The sequence below is a fragment of the Pelodiscus sinensis genome, chromosome 3, assembly GCF_052426305.1.
Source record: "Pelodiscus sinensis isolate ZL-2025 chromosome 3, ASM5242630v1, whole genome shotgun sequence".
In the NCBI taxonomy this organism is placed as follows: Eukaryota; Metazoa; Chordata; order Testudines; family Trionychidae; genus Pelodiscus; species Pelodiscus sinensis.
The window spans coordinates 14245352-14263670 of NC_143054.1; the positions used below are offsets into that span (position 1 = coordinate 14245352).

Sequence of the window (18319 nt, forward strand, 5' to 3'; positions counted from 1 at the left end):
GTGATATCCATCGCAGCAGCTTACAAATGTAGCCCCACCCCTGGGTGCAACACAGTCCCATCCCGAGTCCTGCTAGTTCAGGAAATGCTTTTTCCTGTCTTTGCCTCAGTCGCAGAGTGCTGATCTCTGCTCTTGCCCCCTGCTCACAAACCCAGTGGATTTCATTTGGGGGTCATTAGAGCTGCGAATTCCTAGCACATCATCCCCTGAGCTCCAGGGTTGGTTTTGTTTGCTTTTCTGTTGGTCATGAGCAATATTTCTCTGCTGTCTCTCTGCAGCCATCTGCTGGCCAAAGGCACTTCAGCTCTAAGTGAGCTATACAGTGTAAACATTTTTTAACCCCATATGTATTTCAGTTCCCATTTTATAACCAAACGAACAAAAGGCACATAATAAAGGTGTACTACCCAAGACTGATTATAGTCTCCTTATCACAGGCACCAACTCTTGGAGCTCCCATTGAAAAAAACTTACCAGGGAACTTAGCATCCACCAGCAGCCAGTTTCTCCCCGTCTCTCCCAGCACCTGCCACCTACCTCGATCAGCTGTTTCATGCATGCAGAAGGTATTAAGGGAAGGCAGAGGAGTGGGGACTGGGTGTGCTCAGGGGAGTGAGGGTGGAACTGGGCAGCAAGGGGAAGGGCACAGGCAGAGGGGGCAGAAAGAGGCAGGGTGGGACCCAGGCTTAGAGGAAGAAGTGGTGGTGCCTGGGATGAAGCAGGCGTTGAGCACCCTGAGACAATGATAAAGCCAGCACCTATGTTTTTGTGCAGTTGGTTATCGTAGTTAAGACCTGCCTGGCTTGTTAAGTTTGAGGCTATGCCTACACTGCACACCACTGGCAGGACGGGAAATAGAGAATGTGTAATTATAAGCCTCTGTGAAAAACAAGCTGTGTCGACACTGTGGTGTGTAGCTATACACATCAGCAAAAGGCTCTGGTAGGGTAGGGGCAATGGAAAAATACCATTCCCCACAGCCTAACCTCTACCAGAATCTTTTCCTGCTGGCAAATTCTTTCCCTGAAGCAAGGCAGGGATAGGGACCAGGGTGACCTGGAAAAATTGGAGAGTTGGGCGAAAAGAAATCTGATGAGGTTCAATAAGGACAAGTGCAGAGTCCTGCACTTATGACAGAAGAGTCCTATGCACTGCTATCGCAGCAGTTCTGCAAAAAAAGGACTTGGGGATTACAGTGGACAGGAAGCTAAATGTAAGTCAGCAGTGTGCCCTTGTTGCCAAGAAGCCTAATGGCATATTAGGCTGCATTAGTAGGAACACTGCCTGACGATCATGGGAAGAGGTTATTCCCCTCTATTTGGCACTGGTGAGGCCACATCTGGAGTACTGCATCCTGTTCTGGGGCCCTCATTACAGAAAGGAAGTGGACAAATTGGAGAGAGTCACCAGGAGGGTGGTGAAGTACTGGGATGGTATTGTGACAAAGCCCTGGCTGGGATGATTTAGCTGGGAATGATCCTGCTTTGAGCAAGAAGTTGGACTAGAGGATCTCCTGAGGTCCTTCCAACTCTGATAGTCTCTGGCTCTATAATACTGGCACTGCTGCAGTTACTATTTAGGTAGCAAAGAACATGGATATCAGTTCAACAGAGCAAGATCGTAAACGTCATGTACCTTATTAGATCGCTGAGATTCTCCGTTCCTGAAGTGCCCAGGTGGTCCATGTGCTCATGTAATTCTTTGCACAGAGTCCCAGCAAAGAGGTACAGTCTAGAGAGACTCACTTTTCCCTTTATCGTGAGATAGAGTCGAGTATGGTTCCGATAAAAGATGTCTGCAGGAATTGAAGCTTTAAATACAAAAAGGGGGGGTAGGGGCAGGAAGGTTTTGGAGAAAGCCGAGGTACATTTTAAATGTAAAAAGTGTCCACTTTGTATGTTACTTGTCATACTGGTTTAAGTCTATTGTAATCTTACTCTTCATGGGCGAAATCTGTACCTGCTGAGATTTTATTCCCACAGCATTCATTTCTGACCTTGTAAAGGGCTCGGCAGCGGTTAACACCCCAACCCCACTAAGTTTTACTTCTTCTACTGAGTATGGAACTTCCTCCTTCTGTCTTGGAAATAAACATACCAGACAGAGACTTCCCCTGATTTATGTGCCAGGCAGTTCCCAAGGCACATTTTTGAGTGTCCTGTTGAGAGCATACAGAATCACTGCTCCATTACCTTCACTGACCACCTGCTAGGTGTGGGGCAGGGGATTTCAAGAGTTTTTGTTAATCTATAAAGCTTGAGTGGTCTTTGGAGCTAAGTGTTTACTGCTCAACAGTCCCCCTTACTTTCTTCTCCACAGCAGGTGCCGCTGTGCACTCGGAAGCCATTTCCCACACTTGGGAACAATAGTACTTTGAAGGGAAGGCTGGTGGAGGTACAAAGACGACCCCACAACCCCACCAGGTCCCAGCTGAAGGCTTTAACACCAACAGGCCTGTAAGCAAGAGCTCTAGCCAGCAGCCTCACCAGCCCTTAAGGTGAGAGTAGTGGCTAAGTGTAGAGAACAGACCCCTGACTAAGTGTGGAGTGATAGGTGCCTTTTGTTCACTTTGATAATTGTTTCCCTTTATTTATCAACATCATCAACAACAACAGCCATGAGCTCAATGCTGGTTGGTGTCCGACACCTCCCTCACTATTTCCTTCCATCTTTACCTGTCCAGTGAAGAGTGGCTTAGTTTCTATAGACTAGCTCCGCACTAATCTTCTACAGGCAGTCCCCGACTTACAAACGGGTTACGTTCCAAACACGTGGTCGTAACTCGATTTGGTCGTAAGTTGGAAATACCCTTAAACGCGCTGCCCGTGCCGTTTGAAAAACTTGACGTACTTGGTAGTCAACTCAAAAATATTATAATGGGGTTAATGGGAGGTTGGTCGTAAGTACGGATGGTTGTAAGTCAGTGTATCCGTAAGTCGGGGAGTCGCTGTATATCCTCTACCCATTCTCTGTGGGGTCTGTCTCTCTTATTCAGACCATCCATTATGCCAAATATCAGGGTCTTAACTTTTCGCTCGTCGCTCATTCTGCAGATATGCCTGAATAGCTGTAACTTCTGTTATATAACCTTCTGCAGTGGGTTCTCTTTATTTATGCCTGATATTAAATAGAAGGTGTCATCACAGCAGGTCCCAGGACCCAATATGGAGCACCATTTCTGTGGGGGTTTTCGTAATGGGCGTGCTTTTAAATTTCACAGTAAATGGGCCTGATTCCGTTCTCCCACAGCTTATATTCATCTTCCCTCTGTGGCAAATGTGAAAGAAGAGCAGGACCAGCATGGCCAACAGCATGGGCAATGGGGGGCAGTAGTAGCAGCAGCTGAGAGCTCCAGGCCCTTTTGTAAGGCCGGCGTCCGGGGCAGTTCCCCTCCCCCAACCCTTGTTGGCGGGCCTGGACTGGACCAATGTGTGGGAATACTTGTCAGTGTGTCCAAGAGATTATACAGTGCTGCTAACTCTGGCAATACCTTGAGGCCCCAGCCGCTGAAATCAAGCAACTGCATGAGAATTTCAGCTTTCATTTTAGAACAAAGTAAGCTTCTGGCCCTCCTCACTGAATAAAAGTTTGAAAATGTGACCTGAGTTGCCCAGCAGGCAGCAACCTTCCTCCCCCCAATGTATTATTTTAAAATAATCTCATGCCTTGGGGGAGGGGGGAGTGAGTCTGGCTCCTGATTTTGAAAGTTTGAGGTTGGCAATACTGGCAATAGGTAATTTAACACCTGTGCAAAGAAAACTCTTGGGAGGCCTGGCACAGCTGTCCATTGGTACACTGTTGTTTTATGGCTAGCAAAGGCAGATTACACAATATGTACCTGGAGGTGGAAAGTGCAGCGTACCAGAGAAGCAGCTCGTTACACCATACAGACCCGTTTTTGTGAAGGTCAGACCTGCCTGATTTTGGCTCTCATTCCTACAAACATGCAAAACAGCTCCTCTTCTATCAACGACTTTCTCTCCCAGCAATAAGAGAACTTCCCCCCGTAATCCGCTTTCCATTTCCTTAAAGGAAGTGTTAATTGGATTCAGAGTTGGCATAACACACCAGCAAAGTGTGACCTGCATTCTCTTCCACTGCCTGTTCTGGCAAAGGATAACAGCTTAGTATTGCTGCCAGCTAACAGTTTCTCCTTTTGCTCAAGTGAGGGAAGTTTTTACTATGGCTCTGAAGCTCTTACACATGCATACAATGCCCACCATAAAAAGGTCCTGGTATCTGACTGGCATTAGTAAGCCATACAAACAAATAACAATATAGTAATCATTGGTTCAAAAGTCTACTGATGATATGTGCTGTGGTCATTATACATGTTCAGGGCCTTGGACATCAAATCATTACACCTGTGTGTGACAGTGTGGGTAATATGTTGGTATCAATTTATGAATTTCAGTTTATGAATTTTATGACCTTTTCATGGATTGTTTATAATTGTAACCTGCATCGTGGTTAGAACCTCCATTTTGGATATGACTCACCTGAGTGTCTGGCATTGAGTGCCATTTTGAACTAGAACAAGTGTGGCTTGCTCAAGATGTATAACAAGGTCAGAGAGGACTGGATTGGGTAGTGACAGGACAGGTAGTGACATTTTTCAACCTGGAGAGAGCTAATACAAGAGGTGTCATCCAGCCAGCTCCAAAGTACTATGGGCTTGTTAGTGATTCTTTTCTACCCTATGAAAAAAGGGGTTGTGCATGTGAATCCAGTGTGAATGGAGAATGAGCTTTCATACGAGAGGCTCATAACCAAGACTGTAGGCAAGAAGGGTACTGCGTGAGTGAGGCTGGCCACTGCCCGCACCAAGAGGGAAAGGAAACAAGGGAGTATCCAAGCAGTCAACACACAGGCAGACCTCGGACACAAATAAAAGGGTGAGTCCAGCCCAAGGATGCATCCAGGTGTTTTTTTTTTTATTTTGCCTAGGTCTCTTACTCTCCTGGGCTGTGGGCTGTGCCCACAAAGCTCATGATCCCATCTACAGTGGAATCCAGATTATCCGTCACCCAGTAATCCAACACTCTGCTTTATCTGACCCTGCAGTCCCCGGGAGCTGCAGGGTCGGATACAGCACGGGCCCGTTGCTCTCTTGGAGCAGCTGCTGCCACTCCTGCCTGGGACGAAGCGGTGCCAGCAGGAGCATCATCAGCTGCTCTTAGAGATCAATGGGACAGCTGATGCCATTCCTGCCAGTGCTGCTTCTTCCCCGGCAGGCGCGGCATCAGCTGTCTCGTTGTACTCTTGTTGCTGCTGCTGCTGCTCCTGCTGCTCCTGCCGGGGATGAAGCAGCCCTGGCAGGAGCGGCAGCAGCTGCTCCTAGAGAGCAACGGGACAACTGATGCTGCTCCTGCCGGTGCCGCTTCTTCCCTGGCAGGAGTGGTATCAACTGCCCCATTGCTCTCTACAGTAGAGTCCCTATCATCCAACATATTCGGTAATCCGACCATGTGTTGGTCCCGTTTAGGTTGGATGATAGGGACTCTGCTGTACATGTTCTGTTAGTCTATAAAGTGCTACTAGACCATTTGGGTTTTTTTTTTAAGTTTATCCTGTACAGACTAACTCGGCTACCCCTTGAAGCTATATGAGTCAGTGAATCAGGTGTGTGTGTGAAGCTGTATGTGAAGCTTCTTGCTTTAATTACATAGCTCCTGAAGGATGCAGCTGGAGAAACCAGAACTCATCCATCCTGTTAGATGCTGGAGGGAACAGGTCTAAACTTGTTGGGGTCTCAGGAGGACTGGAACACAGGTTCTGGGGTCTAGGTGGCTGGACTGCCATGAGGGCTGTCAGCCATGGAATCTACACCTCAGAGGTGGGCCTGAGTGTCCCAGAACTAGGAACAGTGATCTATCACTACCCAGATCCAGAGACTTTATCAGCCCATGCAGTCGGATCCTCTCATGATATACCAGCCCATTGTGTATTGCATTTGCCCCTTAACTTTATGGGTTGATTGTGGATTAAGATATGCATTTAAAACCTATCCCAAAGATGAATGGGCTACAGATCACATCTTTAACTGTGATGGGTGGCTAGATTAGCTTTTCATTGAAAGTGAAATTCTCTCTTACTTGTACGCTGGATCGTTGGCTGCACCGCCTGCTCAAAATCTAAGTCCTTAGATGTAAAAAATGCTTCAATCCCCTCCTCCTCAGTCACAAAGGTGAATCGGTTTCCCAGAGCAAACACTGTGAATACCGGCCCATACTGCAACAACAAGGAGTTAAAAAGTTAATGACTTTATTGCTGAGACCATTTATGGAAGATCAAGGCTCCGACCCTGCAACAGGACTTGCACTGGTATATTAGAAATATTGGGAGGGTGGAGAGAAAGAAAATAAAATCAAAGAAAGGATAGAGCAGTGCAGCTTCACTATCTAAAATCCTTGTTCAAGAATATACAGACATAAATAATTGAATTCATACATTTTTAAGGGAAGAAGGGACCATTGTTATCATCTCATCTGAGCTGCTGCAGAATTTCTCAAGCCACAGAATTTCACACAGTGATTTCGGCACAGAGCACAACAACTTGTGGTTGAGCTAGTCCATACACTTCAAAAAAGACACCCAGTCTTGACTTAAAGATTCCAAATGATGAAAAAACTAGTGCATTCCTTGGTAATCTGATCCAATAGTTATTATCTTCACTGTGAAGGAGTCACATTTTATCTCCAATTTGAATTTTTATAACAAACTTCCAAATGTTAGATCTTCTCATTAATTTGTGCTAGATTAAAGAGCCCATTTAATAAGACTGACTCTTATCAAAAAGAAGGGTAAGTTAAAATCTCTTCAACTCCGTTATTTCCCAAAACATCCAGTAATGACAGAAATCACTACTGGAATCCAAACTTTCCCAACTGTTTGGAAGCTAGGACATTACTTTTTACCAATTTTTTGTCTTTGAACTTCATTTGGGCTGTAATGATTGTGTAGTTTGTTTGGCAGAGCTATCATTGAGGGTCTAGGGCTATGTCTACACTACAAAGAAAAGTAAGAAAAAGATACTCAAATTGTGAACTGCAATTTGTGTATCTTTTTCCACTTTTCTTCTGAAAGAGGCTTTTCCAACATTTGGCCCATCTACATGGGGCCAAATGTCAGAAAAAACCCTCTTTTGGAGCATCCCTTCTTCCTCATAAAATGAGGTTTACAGGAATGCCAAAAAAATGCGTCTGCTTTTCCGAATTTTTTTTTCGGAAAAGCAGACGCGTTCCTTGAATGCAGCAGTGCTTTTCCGGGATACTTTGGTATCCCAGAAAAGCTCTGTAGTCTAGATGTACCCTAAGTTTATGTGAGGGAGATGGGTAAAGTATGCGTAAGCAGACTTATAACCAACACACTGACTTATAGAGTGAAAGGATTGTCCAGCGATTAGGGCCTTAGTCTAGGACTTGAGAGGACTGAGTTCAATTCCTCATTCTATCATGGATGTCCTTTGTTACCCTGGACAAAATTACTTAGTCTCTGAGCCCCAGTTCTCCATCTATAAAATGGGTATAATAGTTCTCTGCTGGAAAATTCTGAGGATAAACACATTAAAGGAGGTGGGGTGCTTAGATTACTATGGTAATGGGGATTATAGAAGCACATAAAATAGATTTTACAAAAGAGCAGTAGCAAAATGAATTCAGGGCTGGTGAGATAAAGATCAAAGAGATCACTATCCATTGGAGTTTTTGTTACTGTCCATGACTTTTACTAAAAATAACCATGACTAAAATGTAGTTTTAGCCATAAAACTGTATTTGACAAACAGTGAGTGGAAATATAAAGAAGAGCCTTCAATATTGAGGCAAACATGATACTAATAAAATTATTATAATTTATTTTAAAATGTTAAAGTCATTACAAACATGTCTGTATATTTATTGAATCTTGGGAGATACATATAATTATTTTTCTACATATGGTGCTTTGAGAAAAATCCCTCCTCTGCATATATTTTTATTCAATGATATGAAATATCCATGCTAAGGAAATTCCTAGGAATTCTGTTGTCTGTAAATTAAACAAACTCCACAGACTCAAGGAAAATAAGACTTCATTAATAGAAACCCTAAATTGCAGCTTTTTAATTCCTATTTTACTTTAACTCTATTTTATTTGCTTTGATGCTTTGCTTTTCGATATTATAACCAAAGTTTACTGTGATTTGTGTTTCTTAAGAAATATTTAATTGCAAGTTGTGAATGCTGTAGGAAGTGCTGGGTCAAAACACAAAGCAACCAACCAGAGCCTCTTCTCGCAGAATAGGACTGTGCAGGGCTCCATGTGAGGCTGTTTGGGAAGGCACAGCCTTCCCCAGCCTATAAAAAGCACGCCCATGCAGGATTATAGTATAATAAGAAGTCTGTGGCAGATGTACAGCCTGTGACCATGTATCCACATTGTATGGAATTTTCCATTTCAGGGTATCTCGGGGTACGTCTACACTTGTTCCCTAGTTAGAGCTAGGGATGCAACCGACATTGCTAATGAAGTGGGGATTTAAATATCCTGCGCTTCATTAGCATAATCTTGCCCGTGCGTTACTCCGCTCAACAGCTGATTCGAACCAGAAAATACGTTCCTGGATGTGTTCATTCAAATCAAACCCCTTGGTTTGAACTAACGTTACTCTTCTGAGGAGCAGTAGCATAGCGGTAAAGGGGGAAAGCACCAATATGGTATTTGATTAAACGATTTTTTTTAATAGCAAACTATCTATCTAGTTGAAATAATTCAAGTAGCAAGGTCAACATCATGGTTTTAATCATAAAATTTATCTTTTCCCCATCTTAAAAAAAATCCCTTTAACAGCCCACTCATATATTTAGAAGATGTGAAGTTTCTGTGGGTAAGCCCTTGAATCATGAAGTGCTCAAGTTAAGATTGCCTATGTAACCTTAGTTGTGTGTCACCCTGGATGGCTGCAACTAGAACTAGAAAAAAAATCATCCACAATGTGTGTGTGTGTGTGTGTGTGTAAAACTGGATTTTGATTAAGCAAAGATTTTCACAGAAGTGGCCTTTTCCCATTTAGAAAACCAAAGATCACCACCACCACCAGCCACTCCAGAAACATGGAAGCCAAAACTTTTCAGCTGAAACATATTTTGATTTAGGGTGAAAATCTACAGTGGCTGGTAGCTGAAAATGGAAACATTTTCAGTCTTTTTTTTTAACTGTTTGACAGACTCCAAATTTCCCACAAGGAAAAAAAAAATCCAGCCAATTCTAACTGCAACACAGTCTTTAGTGCTAGATCTCACAGTAACATATGATTTCTCTATGAACTGATAATGTGCCTTTTGTTGTGATGAGACTGTCAGAGTTCTGCCAAGACTCTTGTGTCATTCAATTTGTATATTGTATTAAAAATGCTTGTTAATAATAGCATTGTGATGTGACAGTTTATTTCAGCAACACCCTCGAAAAGCCTCAAAGGTTTGACCTTTGCTAGAAAGGCTTAATTACACAGAGCTTGCTCCATCACTTGAAAGATAGGGAATGCTTATTAGTGTGACCTATTGTGCCACAGATCTATGCCAAAGGATTAGCAATAAGACAGCATTAAGGATGTAAGATCAAGTACACACAAGGTAACACCATGATTGCTAGGATGACCCTAAGGCTGGGGTTAGCAGAAGACGACATTTTTTTGGTCTTTGACCAAAACATTTTGAGAGCCACATCACATGCAAAACTGCCTGTACATATACACAGAGATAGCAAGTATATAGCAGATGACAAATTCTGACAAACAAAATAGCTGATGGGATAAGCTGGCCTCTGGGAAAGTCTGATGCAGGACAGCGTTCTGACCTGGGCTTGGGAGTTAGGGTGCAGGAGGGGACACAAGATGGCTCCAGGTGGGAGGTGCTTACCCCCGGCAGCTCCCAGCTGGTGGCACATCAGAGCTCAGGCAAGCTGTCTGCCTTCTATGGCCCCACGCCACTCCCAGAAGTGGGTGGTTGCTGGCACATCTCTGTGTGCCCTTTGGGAGGAGGGTGTCAGTGGGTTGCTGTGAGTATGTGCTGCCCATGGCCATGAGCATCACTCCCACGGCTCCCATTGGCCAGTTCAATGGGAGCTGTGAGAACAGTGCTGGAGGCGGGGGCAGTGCATGGAGCCTCCGCCTCCCAGCCAGGGGGTACGCAGAGATGTGCCCGCAGCCAACCGCTTCCAGGAGAGGCATAGGGCCATGAGCCCTGCTGTGTCGCTGGACTTTTAGTGGCCCGGAGATTGTGATTGACTGGCAAAGGCTTCAGGCTTGACAGAGGTTGGTGACCACTATGCAGAGTGTAAAGAAGCGAGTAAATTCAGGGTTTGTTTAATGGCTGCCCACAAGGGGGCAGCCAACGATCCACGTGTGGTTCTGGAGCTGCAGGTTTCAACCCCACCCTTAAGAGACCATATGCAGCTCCCTTTCCAGCCATTGGTCTCACCTGGCACAGGGTGGAAGTTCTCCTGGCTTACCTGCCGAACCTGTATGCCGAGTTGTTGTAGCCACGTTGGTCCCAGGATATTAGAGAGACAAGGTCTATGAGGTAATATATTTGATTGGGCTGATGGGGTTGTGTCACCCACTTCCTCGAACCCAAGACCTAAAGATTAGCCCTGTAGATTTTGGAAGCTTGTGTCTCCCACCTACCAATGTTGGTTCAATATAAGATATTACCTCACTCACCTTGGCTGCGTCTACATTGGCCCCTTTTCCGAAAGGGGCATGCTAATTTGACAGGTCGTAATAGGGAAATCCGTGGGGGATTTAAATATCCCCCGCGGCATTTAAATAAAAATGTCCGCCGCTTTTTTCCGGCTTTTAGAAAAGCCGGAAAAGAGCATCTACACTGGCCCCGATCCTCCGGAAAAAAGCCTACTTTGAAGTAGGAATAAGAGATCCTCCGGAAAAGGACGCTTTTTCCGGAGGATCAGGCCAGTGTAGACGCTTTTTTCCGGCTTTTCTAAAAGCTGGAAAAAAGCGGCGGACATTTTTATTTAAATGCCGCGGGGGATATTTAAATCCCCCGCGGATTTTCCTATTACGACCTGTCAAATTAGCATGCCCCTTTCGGAAAAGGGGCCAGTGTAGACGTAGCCCGAGTCTCTGCAGAAACTATACATTCTTTAAACAAGTGATAGAAATGTAGCCGTGTTAGTCTGGTGTCGCTGAAACAAAATAAACCATCTTGTTAGTCTTTAAAGTGCTACATAGTCCTGTATTTTGTTTCTTTAAACCAGTGTGTGTTTAAAGGTTCTGACCTAGTCCCTACCAATGTTGGTGCCCTATGCAACCCTGCACTGGCACCCACCCCATCATGGGAGAAGCAGCCAAGGCCACTCTGTGTGTAGAGGAGAGTGGGGCAGAAGCTATGGTGGCAGGAGAGCTAGCAACCCTACTCCTGCCCTTCACAGCCTCTGCCCCTGCAGCCAAGATGGCTCGCTGACAGCGGGGCCTGGCTGGTAGATGCTCATGTTTATATGGGCCTTACCCTGCACCACTACTATCAATGACAAAACTCACTTTGAAGCCAATAGTGCAGGGTAAGATAGAGTGCCAACAAATAAATGAGTATGAAACTTGAGATATGTTAGGCAAATAAGTATATGCCTTGTCAAGAAATATTTCAGCTAAATGCTTTCTTCAGTAGTGGCTGAAGACGACAGTTGTTTGAATCCTTTGTATGTGAAATGTTAATTTTTCTTCGAAATATGCAAAGCATTGGAAATACTTTGCTTTTCATACATTTCACATCTGTTCTGAAGGCGCCTCTTTTCTCAGACAGTTACTCAGTTATTTGGAATAGATTGATTGGACCACCCTTTCTTTCCACAGCAAAACTATAATGCTATATAACTTTTGATCGCTTCACCTACCACCAGAGGGTAAGCCACATTCAAGCTGAAAAATGGCAGCACCACCTCTTAGCACAGGAGAAGCAATGAAGAATGTTGTATCCAGCTGAAATAACAAAGTGCTTTAACTGGTGACCCTAGCACAGAGTTGAGTGCTGACAAATTAATTCAGTAATGACCAGGAGGAAAGGGTACTTTTCACTATGCAACTAGCTACAGAAATTCCTGGAGGTTAGGTTAATCAATGGCTATTAGCCAGGATGGATAGGAATGGTGTCTCTAGCCTCTCTTTGTCTGGAGATGGATGACAGGGGAGGGATCACGTGAGGATTACCTGCTGTGTTCACTCCCTCTGGGGCATCTGGCGTTGGCCACTGTCAGCAGACAGGATACTGAGCTAGATGGACCATTGGTCTGACTCAGTATGGCCGTTCTTATGTGCGTGATCTCCCAGCTGAGCGTTAGCACAATTTAACTATACTTAGCTTCAGAGAATGGAAATTAGAGCACACAAATTGGTATGTCTGCAGAGTTAAAGGCATGGATGTTGCAAGTTCTAGCATGAAGCCAAACACAAACAACATTTGCTTAATGTCTCGTCAAAGCTGAGTACTTATTTTATATGATTTTAAAATCCTATTAATTGCAGAAAAACAGTAAAAAGTAGATTGCACAGTACTGTTTAATATATCTGTGTATTAAGCTAACACTGCATTATGGTATTGCTGGATAAAGTGACAATATGAAAGCACTCGATTGTTTCCTTAAAAAGGTAACAATGATCACAATTTGAAATGAAGCTCTAAAAATGTAAACATGGCCCCCTGTAGTTTGTGTCTGTTTTGCACAATACTATGCCTTTCTTCAGTGAAATTTTAGTAAAGATTTGTGAGAGAGAGAACTCTCTTACTATAAATGAAGGTAAAATTAACAATCACCTTTAAAATTATGTGACGGTCCTTTTTAAAAAACAAGCAGTCCCCTAAAAAGGAACAGGAATCTTACAGATTTTAAAGCTTTTCACAAAATATTTTAATAAGGGTGCAACAGCCTCCATATTAGTGATTATTTTTAAACAAAAAGGAGATGTGCCAGACCTCACCGAAATCAGTTACAGAGTTTCCATTTGTAACTGCCACAGGATAGATTTGAAGGTGGGACCTTCAGAGCTTAGTGGAGAAGCTGCTACAGCTTGAGCTATAAAGTCAGCCCGCTGTCAGCTTATACTTGTACTTATCTCTCGCTGTAACTAGTCTAAGTGCCACTCCATGGGACAATGAACCACACTAGCTATGTGGGCTACACATTTATTTAAAACTTTATTTATTTAAAATATTTTTTACCCCCGCATCTCTATTTAAAATATTACACATTCACTTCAATGGGCCCTGGCTGAGATACTAAAATGTGTACATTCATTATGACAACGTCTGATGTTTTGGTGGGCAACATTTAAAAAAATGGCCTGATGCTTTTTGCTCCTAAAAAAAGTTCATGCTACAGTGTATCAAGGAACCCTGAGTCTTCACCCTCCCACCCCTACCCAAAAAGCTAGACATCTTAAAGTGAGATGTTAACACTGTTTGGATTCACTGCCTACTAATGGCTAGATTACTCAAGGTTACTGGTGTTCATGGGGGTTTCCCCCCTTTGCTTCTGATCTCTAGTAGCTATGGTTTGTATAATTTGCAGTATTATGCCAGAGATGATTTGCCAAAAGGACCTTATTTGCCCACGGTCTAAGTGTATGGCTGCACTACAGGACAAAGTCAAATTAAGATACACAATTTCAGCTACATTAATTGTGTAGCTGAAGTCAAAGTAGTTTAACTCGGCTTTTGGTGCTCTCTACTCTGCAGGAAGTCAAAGGAAAGACACTCTTCCTTCGATTTTCCTTACTCCTCACGGAAGCAGGGTTACCGGCATTGACCAGAGCATCTCTCTCACTTTGAATTAGCTGTCTTCACTAGACTGCTCATTCAATCCTGGCAGACAGACAGTGGCAGCTTCAATCTTCCTTTGTAGTGTAGATGTACTAGACATTAGCTCTGTTTTAAGGAACTCAATAAAGAACAGATAACATAATTGCTTGTGTCCCCACAGTCTTTACTGTATGTTCAATTTGGGATGATCTTCCAAGGGAGAAGAGAAATGTTAAGATTTTTTTGCTTTAGCCACCAGCATTTATCAAATAGGAAAACACTGATTTTCTATTAGAAAAATATTACTGATTCTGAAATGTGCCCGATCAAGGTGAGAAAAGACAGGAAAAAGAATTGTCACGGAGAAACAATGGAAAAAGAAAGCCTAGAGAAAGGTTATCTTTTTCTCCTAAAAAGAACATCGCCCTTTTAAACTGCATCCCTTTGTACGTGGCCACCAAGACTTCAGTACACAGAATAAACTGCTTCAAAGACAATGTTTGTTTTCACAACACGGTAACAAAAATACTGAGAAATCAAACAATATATTAAGTACACACATAGTGACAATCAAACATATAATGAATCTCTGGGAACATAGATGATGTTGTTGACACATAAACCCCTGTTACTTTAGGAGCAGAGCAAAGCGGGGCTAAGCAACAGCTACTGTTGACCAGACGTGTATTTCAAAGCCCAGTCAAGGCTCTGCAATAAACTTTCCTTATTCTAGGCGATTCAAACTGCAAAAACGGCCATGCTGACTGACCTACTTTTGTCTCAGTTCAGAGCTTGCATCTTTTTTATTCCCTGTGGGTTATACATTCATGGTGAGCACAACATGCACCAGCTAATAGCTTCACAGGCTAGTGTTCCCTTTAAACTTTATTATTTGCACACCTTTAATATATGTACCCACACATTCAAATATTCCCAGCTCAAACATCAAACCCCCTTCTCCTCATCCAATACCCTGCTCCTTGCAAGTCCCGGGTCTCTTTTCAATAGTCCAGCTGGGCAGCTCTCAGGTCATGAAATAATCACATTTCTTTATTCGGAGGCCTTTTCATTCCGTATCCATGGTGATTGCTTTTTTCCCCCTGAGTGCCACTGAATGCTAAATCTCAGTGGAAGTCCCTTTGGCCATGTATATACTTGGGCTATATTTACACTCACGGCTACTTGTCGAAGTATAGCCCTTCTTGCGCAAGAATCCACAGCGTATCCACACAGCCCGCTCGCTCTTGTGCAAGGAAATGTACAGTATGGCGTGGTAAGAGAGGGCTTCTTACGCAAGAGCTATGCTCTTTTTAAGAGGTGTAAGCCGTCTTGCGCAGGAGCTCTTGCGCAAGAGGGCAATGTGGATGCTCAGCAGGGATTTTTTACACAAGAAAGACCTATGGCTAAAATGGCTGTCGGAGCTTTCTTGCGCAAGAGAGCGTCCACACTGCCATGGGAGCTCTTGCACAAATGCACAGCGCGCACATGGCAGTCTGGATGTTTTCTTGCGCAAGACTTCTTGTGCAAGAAGCCCCGAGTGTAGACATAGCCCTCAAGATTAGTAAATTCAGACTAAGTTTGACTTCTGGGCACCTGATTTTACAAATTCAAAGTTCCGTGTCCTCAGTGCAGGGAAGAATTGAATTAGTCTGAGGCAGGTTCCTGTAATGTGGACGCACTACCTTGGACTCAGAGCCCTAGGTAGGCCTCCCAGAGACTAATTAGTTCAAATTAGCAGTACCAGAGCATCCACACTAATGGTATTTCAGACTTACACTTTTGAGAAAAACATTCCTCATGAAAAGCAAGACTACAGAGTTTGAATTCCACGTCCCCTTATTCCAGAATAACAGGCTTGGTAGCATGGATGTGTAACCGCCACGAGACAGCTTTGAATCTGGGACCTTTAAAGCTTAGTGCTGGAGTTATGTTGTGTCCCTATGTGAAATATGACTTCACAAGTTTGCCCTTATTGTAGGAGCTTTTCTCTCCATTGTGGGGGATGAAGGTTTGTTTGCTCTTTCACTGAAGCTGGGGGAAAGGAAAAGGGGACCTTTCCTCTGCCTACTCTGACCAGAAATCCTGTCTCCTTTGAGTAATTTTCCAGTCAGTAGTGGTTTCAGCAGAGAGGGAGGGGTTAAACTGTGGCGTGGAAACTGAGCGATTCCCTAGCTTTTGACAGAACATCCCCTCATGTTTTAGTGCTGCTAAGAGGCAAAGTCTGCTGCCAACAGCGTACCTGCCTTCCAAAGGGCTGGAACAATTAGACACCAAGCAATACGACCCTGAAAAGAACAGCACAGAGATGTGCAACCATAATGGCAAGGGAACCAAGGGGGAGGGAGGAGGAGATGTACAAAAAGAAACAGAGAAGTCAACAAGAGACCTCACTGACCCACAGACATGCTGATCAAACACAATGGGGAGGAAGCAACAGGTTGAGAAACCTAAAGTCCACCCCTGGGGAGCACAGTTAATAATTGACCAGGAGTGTAGCAGCAGCAGGAAACACAAGGCAACTGAAATACAGAGAGGCACAAGTTGAGGAGCAACTGCCATGCTCACCTGGCCCTAAGCTGGTCCTGCAGGCACCTGCTCTAATACTGATGTTTAATTTACATGAGAGGTAATAAGAGATCTGAGGGAGAAATTTACAATTATGCAACATTAGGGTTGATTTATTTATTATTATGCACTCAGAAGCCAGGGAGTATTTCTGCAGCTCAGCTAGGTTGCAGGAACTTGTGGGGTTCTTCCTGAACACACTGTTGAAAGCTTTATTTTACTGCCAGTTGTGCAATGGTTGGTAGTTTTTCCTTAAAGATCCAGCTCATGGAGTCATGAGATTATGTTTTAACCTCAGGTTTCATGGGATAAGCTGGGAAAGTGGGGGGACATACCCTACCAAGTTTGTAAAACTCATTGCAGAGCACAGGAACACAAAGGACTCAAAAAGGAGGAAAATTTTAAAAACCTCCCCAATGTATTATTTTTTTAAAATATCCTGACTTTAGGGGGTGCCCCGTGGTTTGTGAACACATGACGCTGGCACTACTGACCATGTGTTAGGTAAAATTTCACATAATATGCTCACACAAACTTTTACAGTCCTGACGCACTTCATTCAGTGCTTCCTCTCACCTGGGACCCAGATCAGTACCCAGCTAAGAAAGAAAGCTGCCTGTATTGTGTGACCAGAGAAGGTCCTCAGGTACTAGTGTGTGAATACAGTGAGTGTAACATCAAGCACAAGGTACCTAGGGTAACCTGTCAATCAGCTGACATAAATATCCCCTTTTTCACCCAGAGGCTTCTGAGTTACAATAAAAGTGACAGAAAGTTTATTAATGGTGTAAGGGGTTAACTTAATGCAGAAAGCTCCCTCATCTGTCTCTTGATACTGCCCCAGAAATCCTTCCCTCCTCCTCTCTCACCAACACACAGATGCATGTACCCTATTATAATTCTTACCTTGACTCTGGCTTGTTCTATAAACTCCAGGGGAGCTTTCCCAAACTGAAAGGCAGCTCCAAACCAAGGGATCCAGCCACTAATGCAAGGCGGAGAATTTCGGTTTCTTGGCTGAAACAAAGCAAGCTTGGCCATAAGAAGTCCCAGAAGCAAGGTCAACAGAATAGCCAGAGCTATGTCCATGTTCCTGTACTCTGACTGGGGAGCTGCTCCTTTGGACTGACTGCTGCTGTTTCCAGCTTGAAAGATTGCCCATGCTCAATCCAGGCCAGTGGAAAAAGCCTATCTATCCTATCAATGTCGCAAGCTGATTCTTGCCATGGAGCCCAGACTCCAAAGGACACAGCCAGATTGTTCTGCCCACTCTGAAAAGGCGGGGGTGGGGGGTTGCTTTCTAATCAGTGAGCTGGAAAAGATTTACAGCAGTTTAAATCTAACTCAAGCTGCAAACGTTTGTGGTTATCTATCTTCATAGCAAGGGGCTAGCAATTAAATTCCAATAGCTGTGAGACTACTCAGCCACAAATATATATACAGCAACTTCCTCTCAAACTGAGTGTCTTGTGTGTTGCAAGTGGCTGAGGAACTACATTTCCCCGAAGCATCCTCTGCAGTACACGGTGATGCTACTGCATAGAGATCCTTAGCCTTGAGAGCAGCTTTCAAGTAAGATTTGTAGCTGCACAATGATTTTGCTGATGCAATTATTGGAGCTTTAGGAAATAACCTCCGTGAAGCAGACCCTGAGACCAGGAATGACCAGGAGCTAGTGACACAGAGGTTGAGAGGGAGTTGGTGGTTTGTTTCTATTTAAACAAAATGATGTTCAAGAAGTACTAAGGTTGCAAAGTGAAGTTCTTAGAAGTGAGGGTAAGGCAGCTGTTCAACTTTCACACTGCTGTGGGCTTGCTCCATTGGGCAAAGGCTTGTCAAGACCTTTTAGCTATGCAATCACAGACTCGTTTACAGAAAAATCACTCCTATTAGTTCACAGCACGCCTGCCTCATGTATAGTGTGCAAGTCAGATCTTATTCAGTGAATGGGATACCTGGAGCTC

General features: G+C 43.9%; 1 protein-coding gene across 2 annotated transcripts in view; it reads right to left on the reverse strand.

Moving 5' to 3' along the window:
- LOC102457950 (24-hydroxycholesterol 7-alpha-hydroxylase-like) overlaps window positions 1-17596 on the reverse strand; it is a 34290-nt gene extending 16694 nt beyond the window's left edge. Inside the window, exons 1-3 of one of the 2 annotated variants that reach the window (XM_075923386.2) lie at window positions 17262-17596; window positions 6096-6231; window positions 1636-1810 (exon numbers count right to left, since the gene is read on the reverse strand). In XM_075923386.2, coding sequence (XP_075779501.2) covers window positions 1636-1810; window positions 6096-6231; window positions 17262-17444 — 494 coding nt within the window. In that variant the 5' untranslated portion in view covers window positions 17445-17596. The remainder of the gene's footprint in view (window positions 1-1635; window positions 1811-6095; window positions 6232-17261) is intronic. The other variant, XM_006120675.5, reaches the window with a different exon arrangement.
- Window positions 17597-18319: the final 723 nt, after the last annotated feature.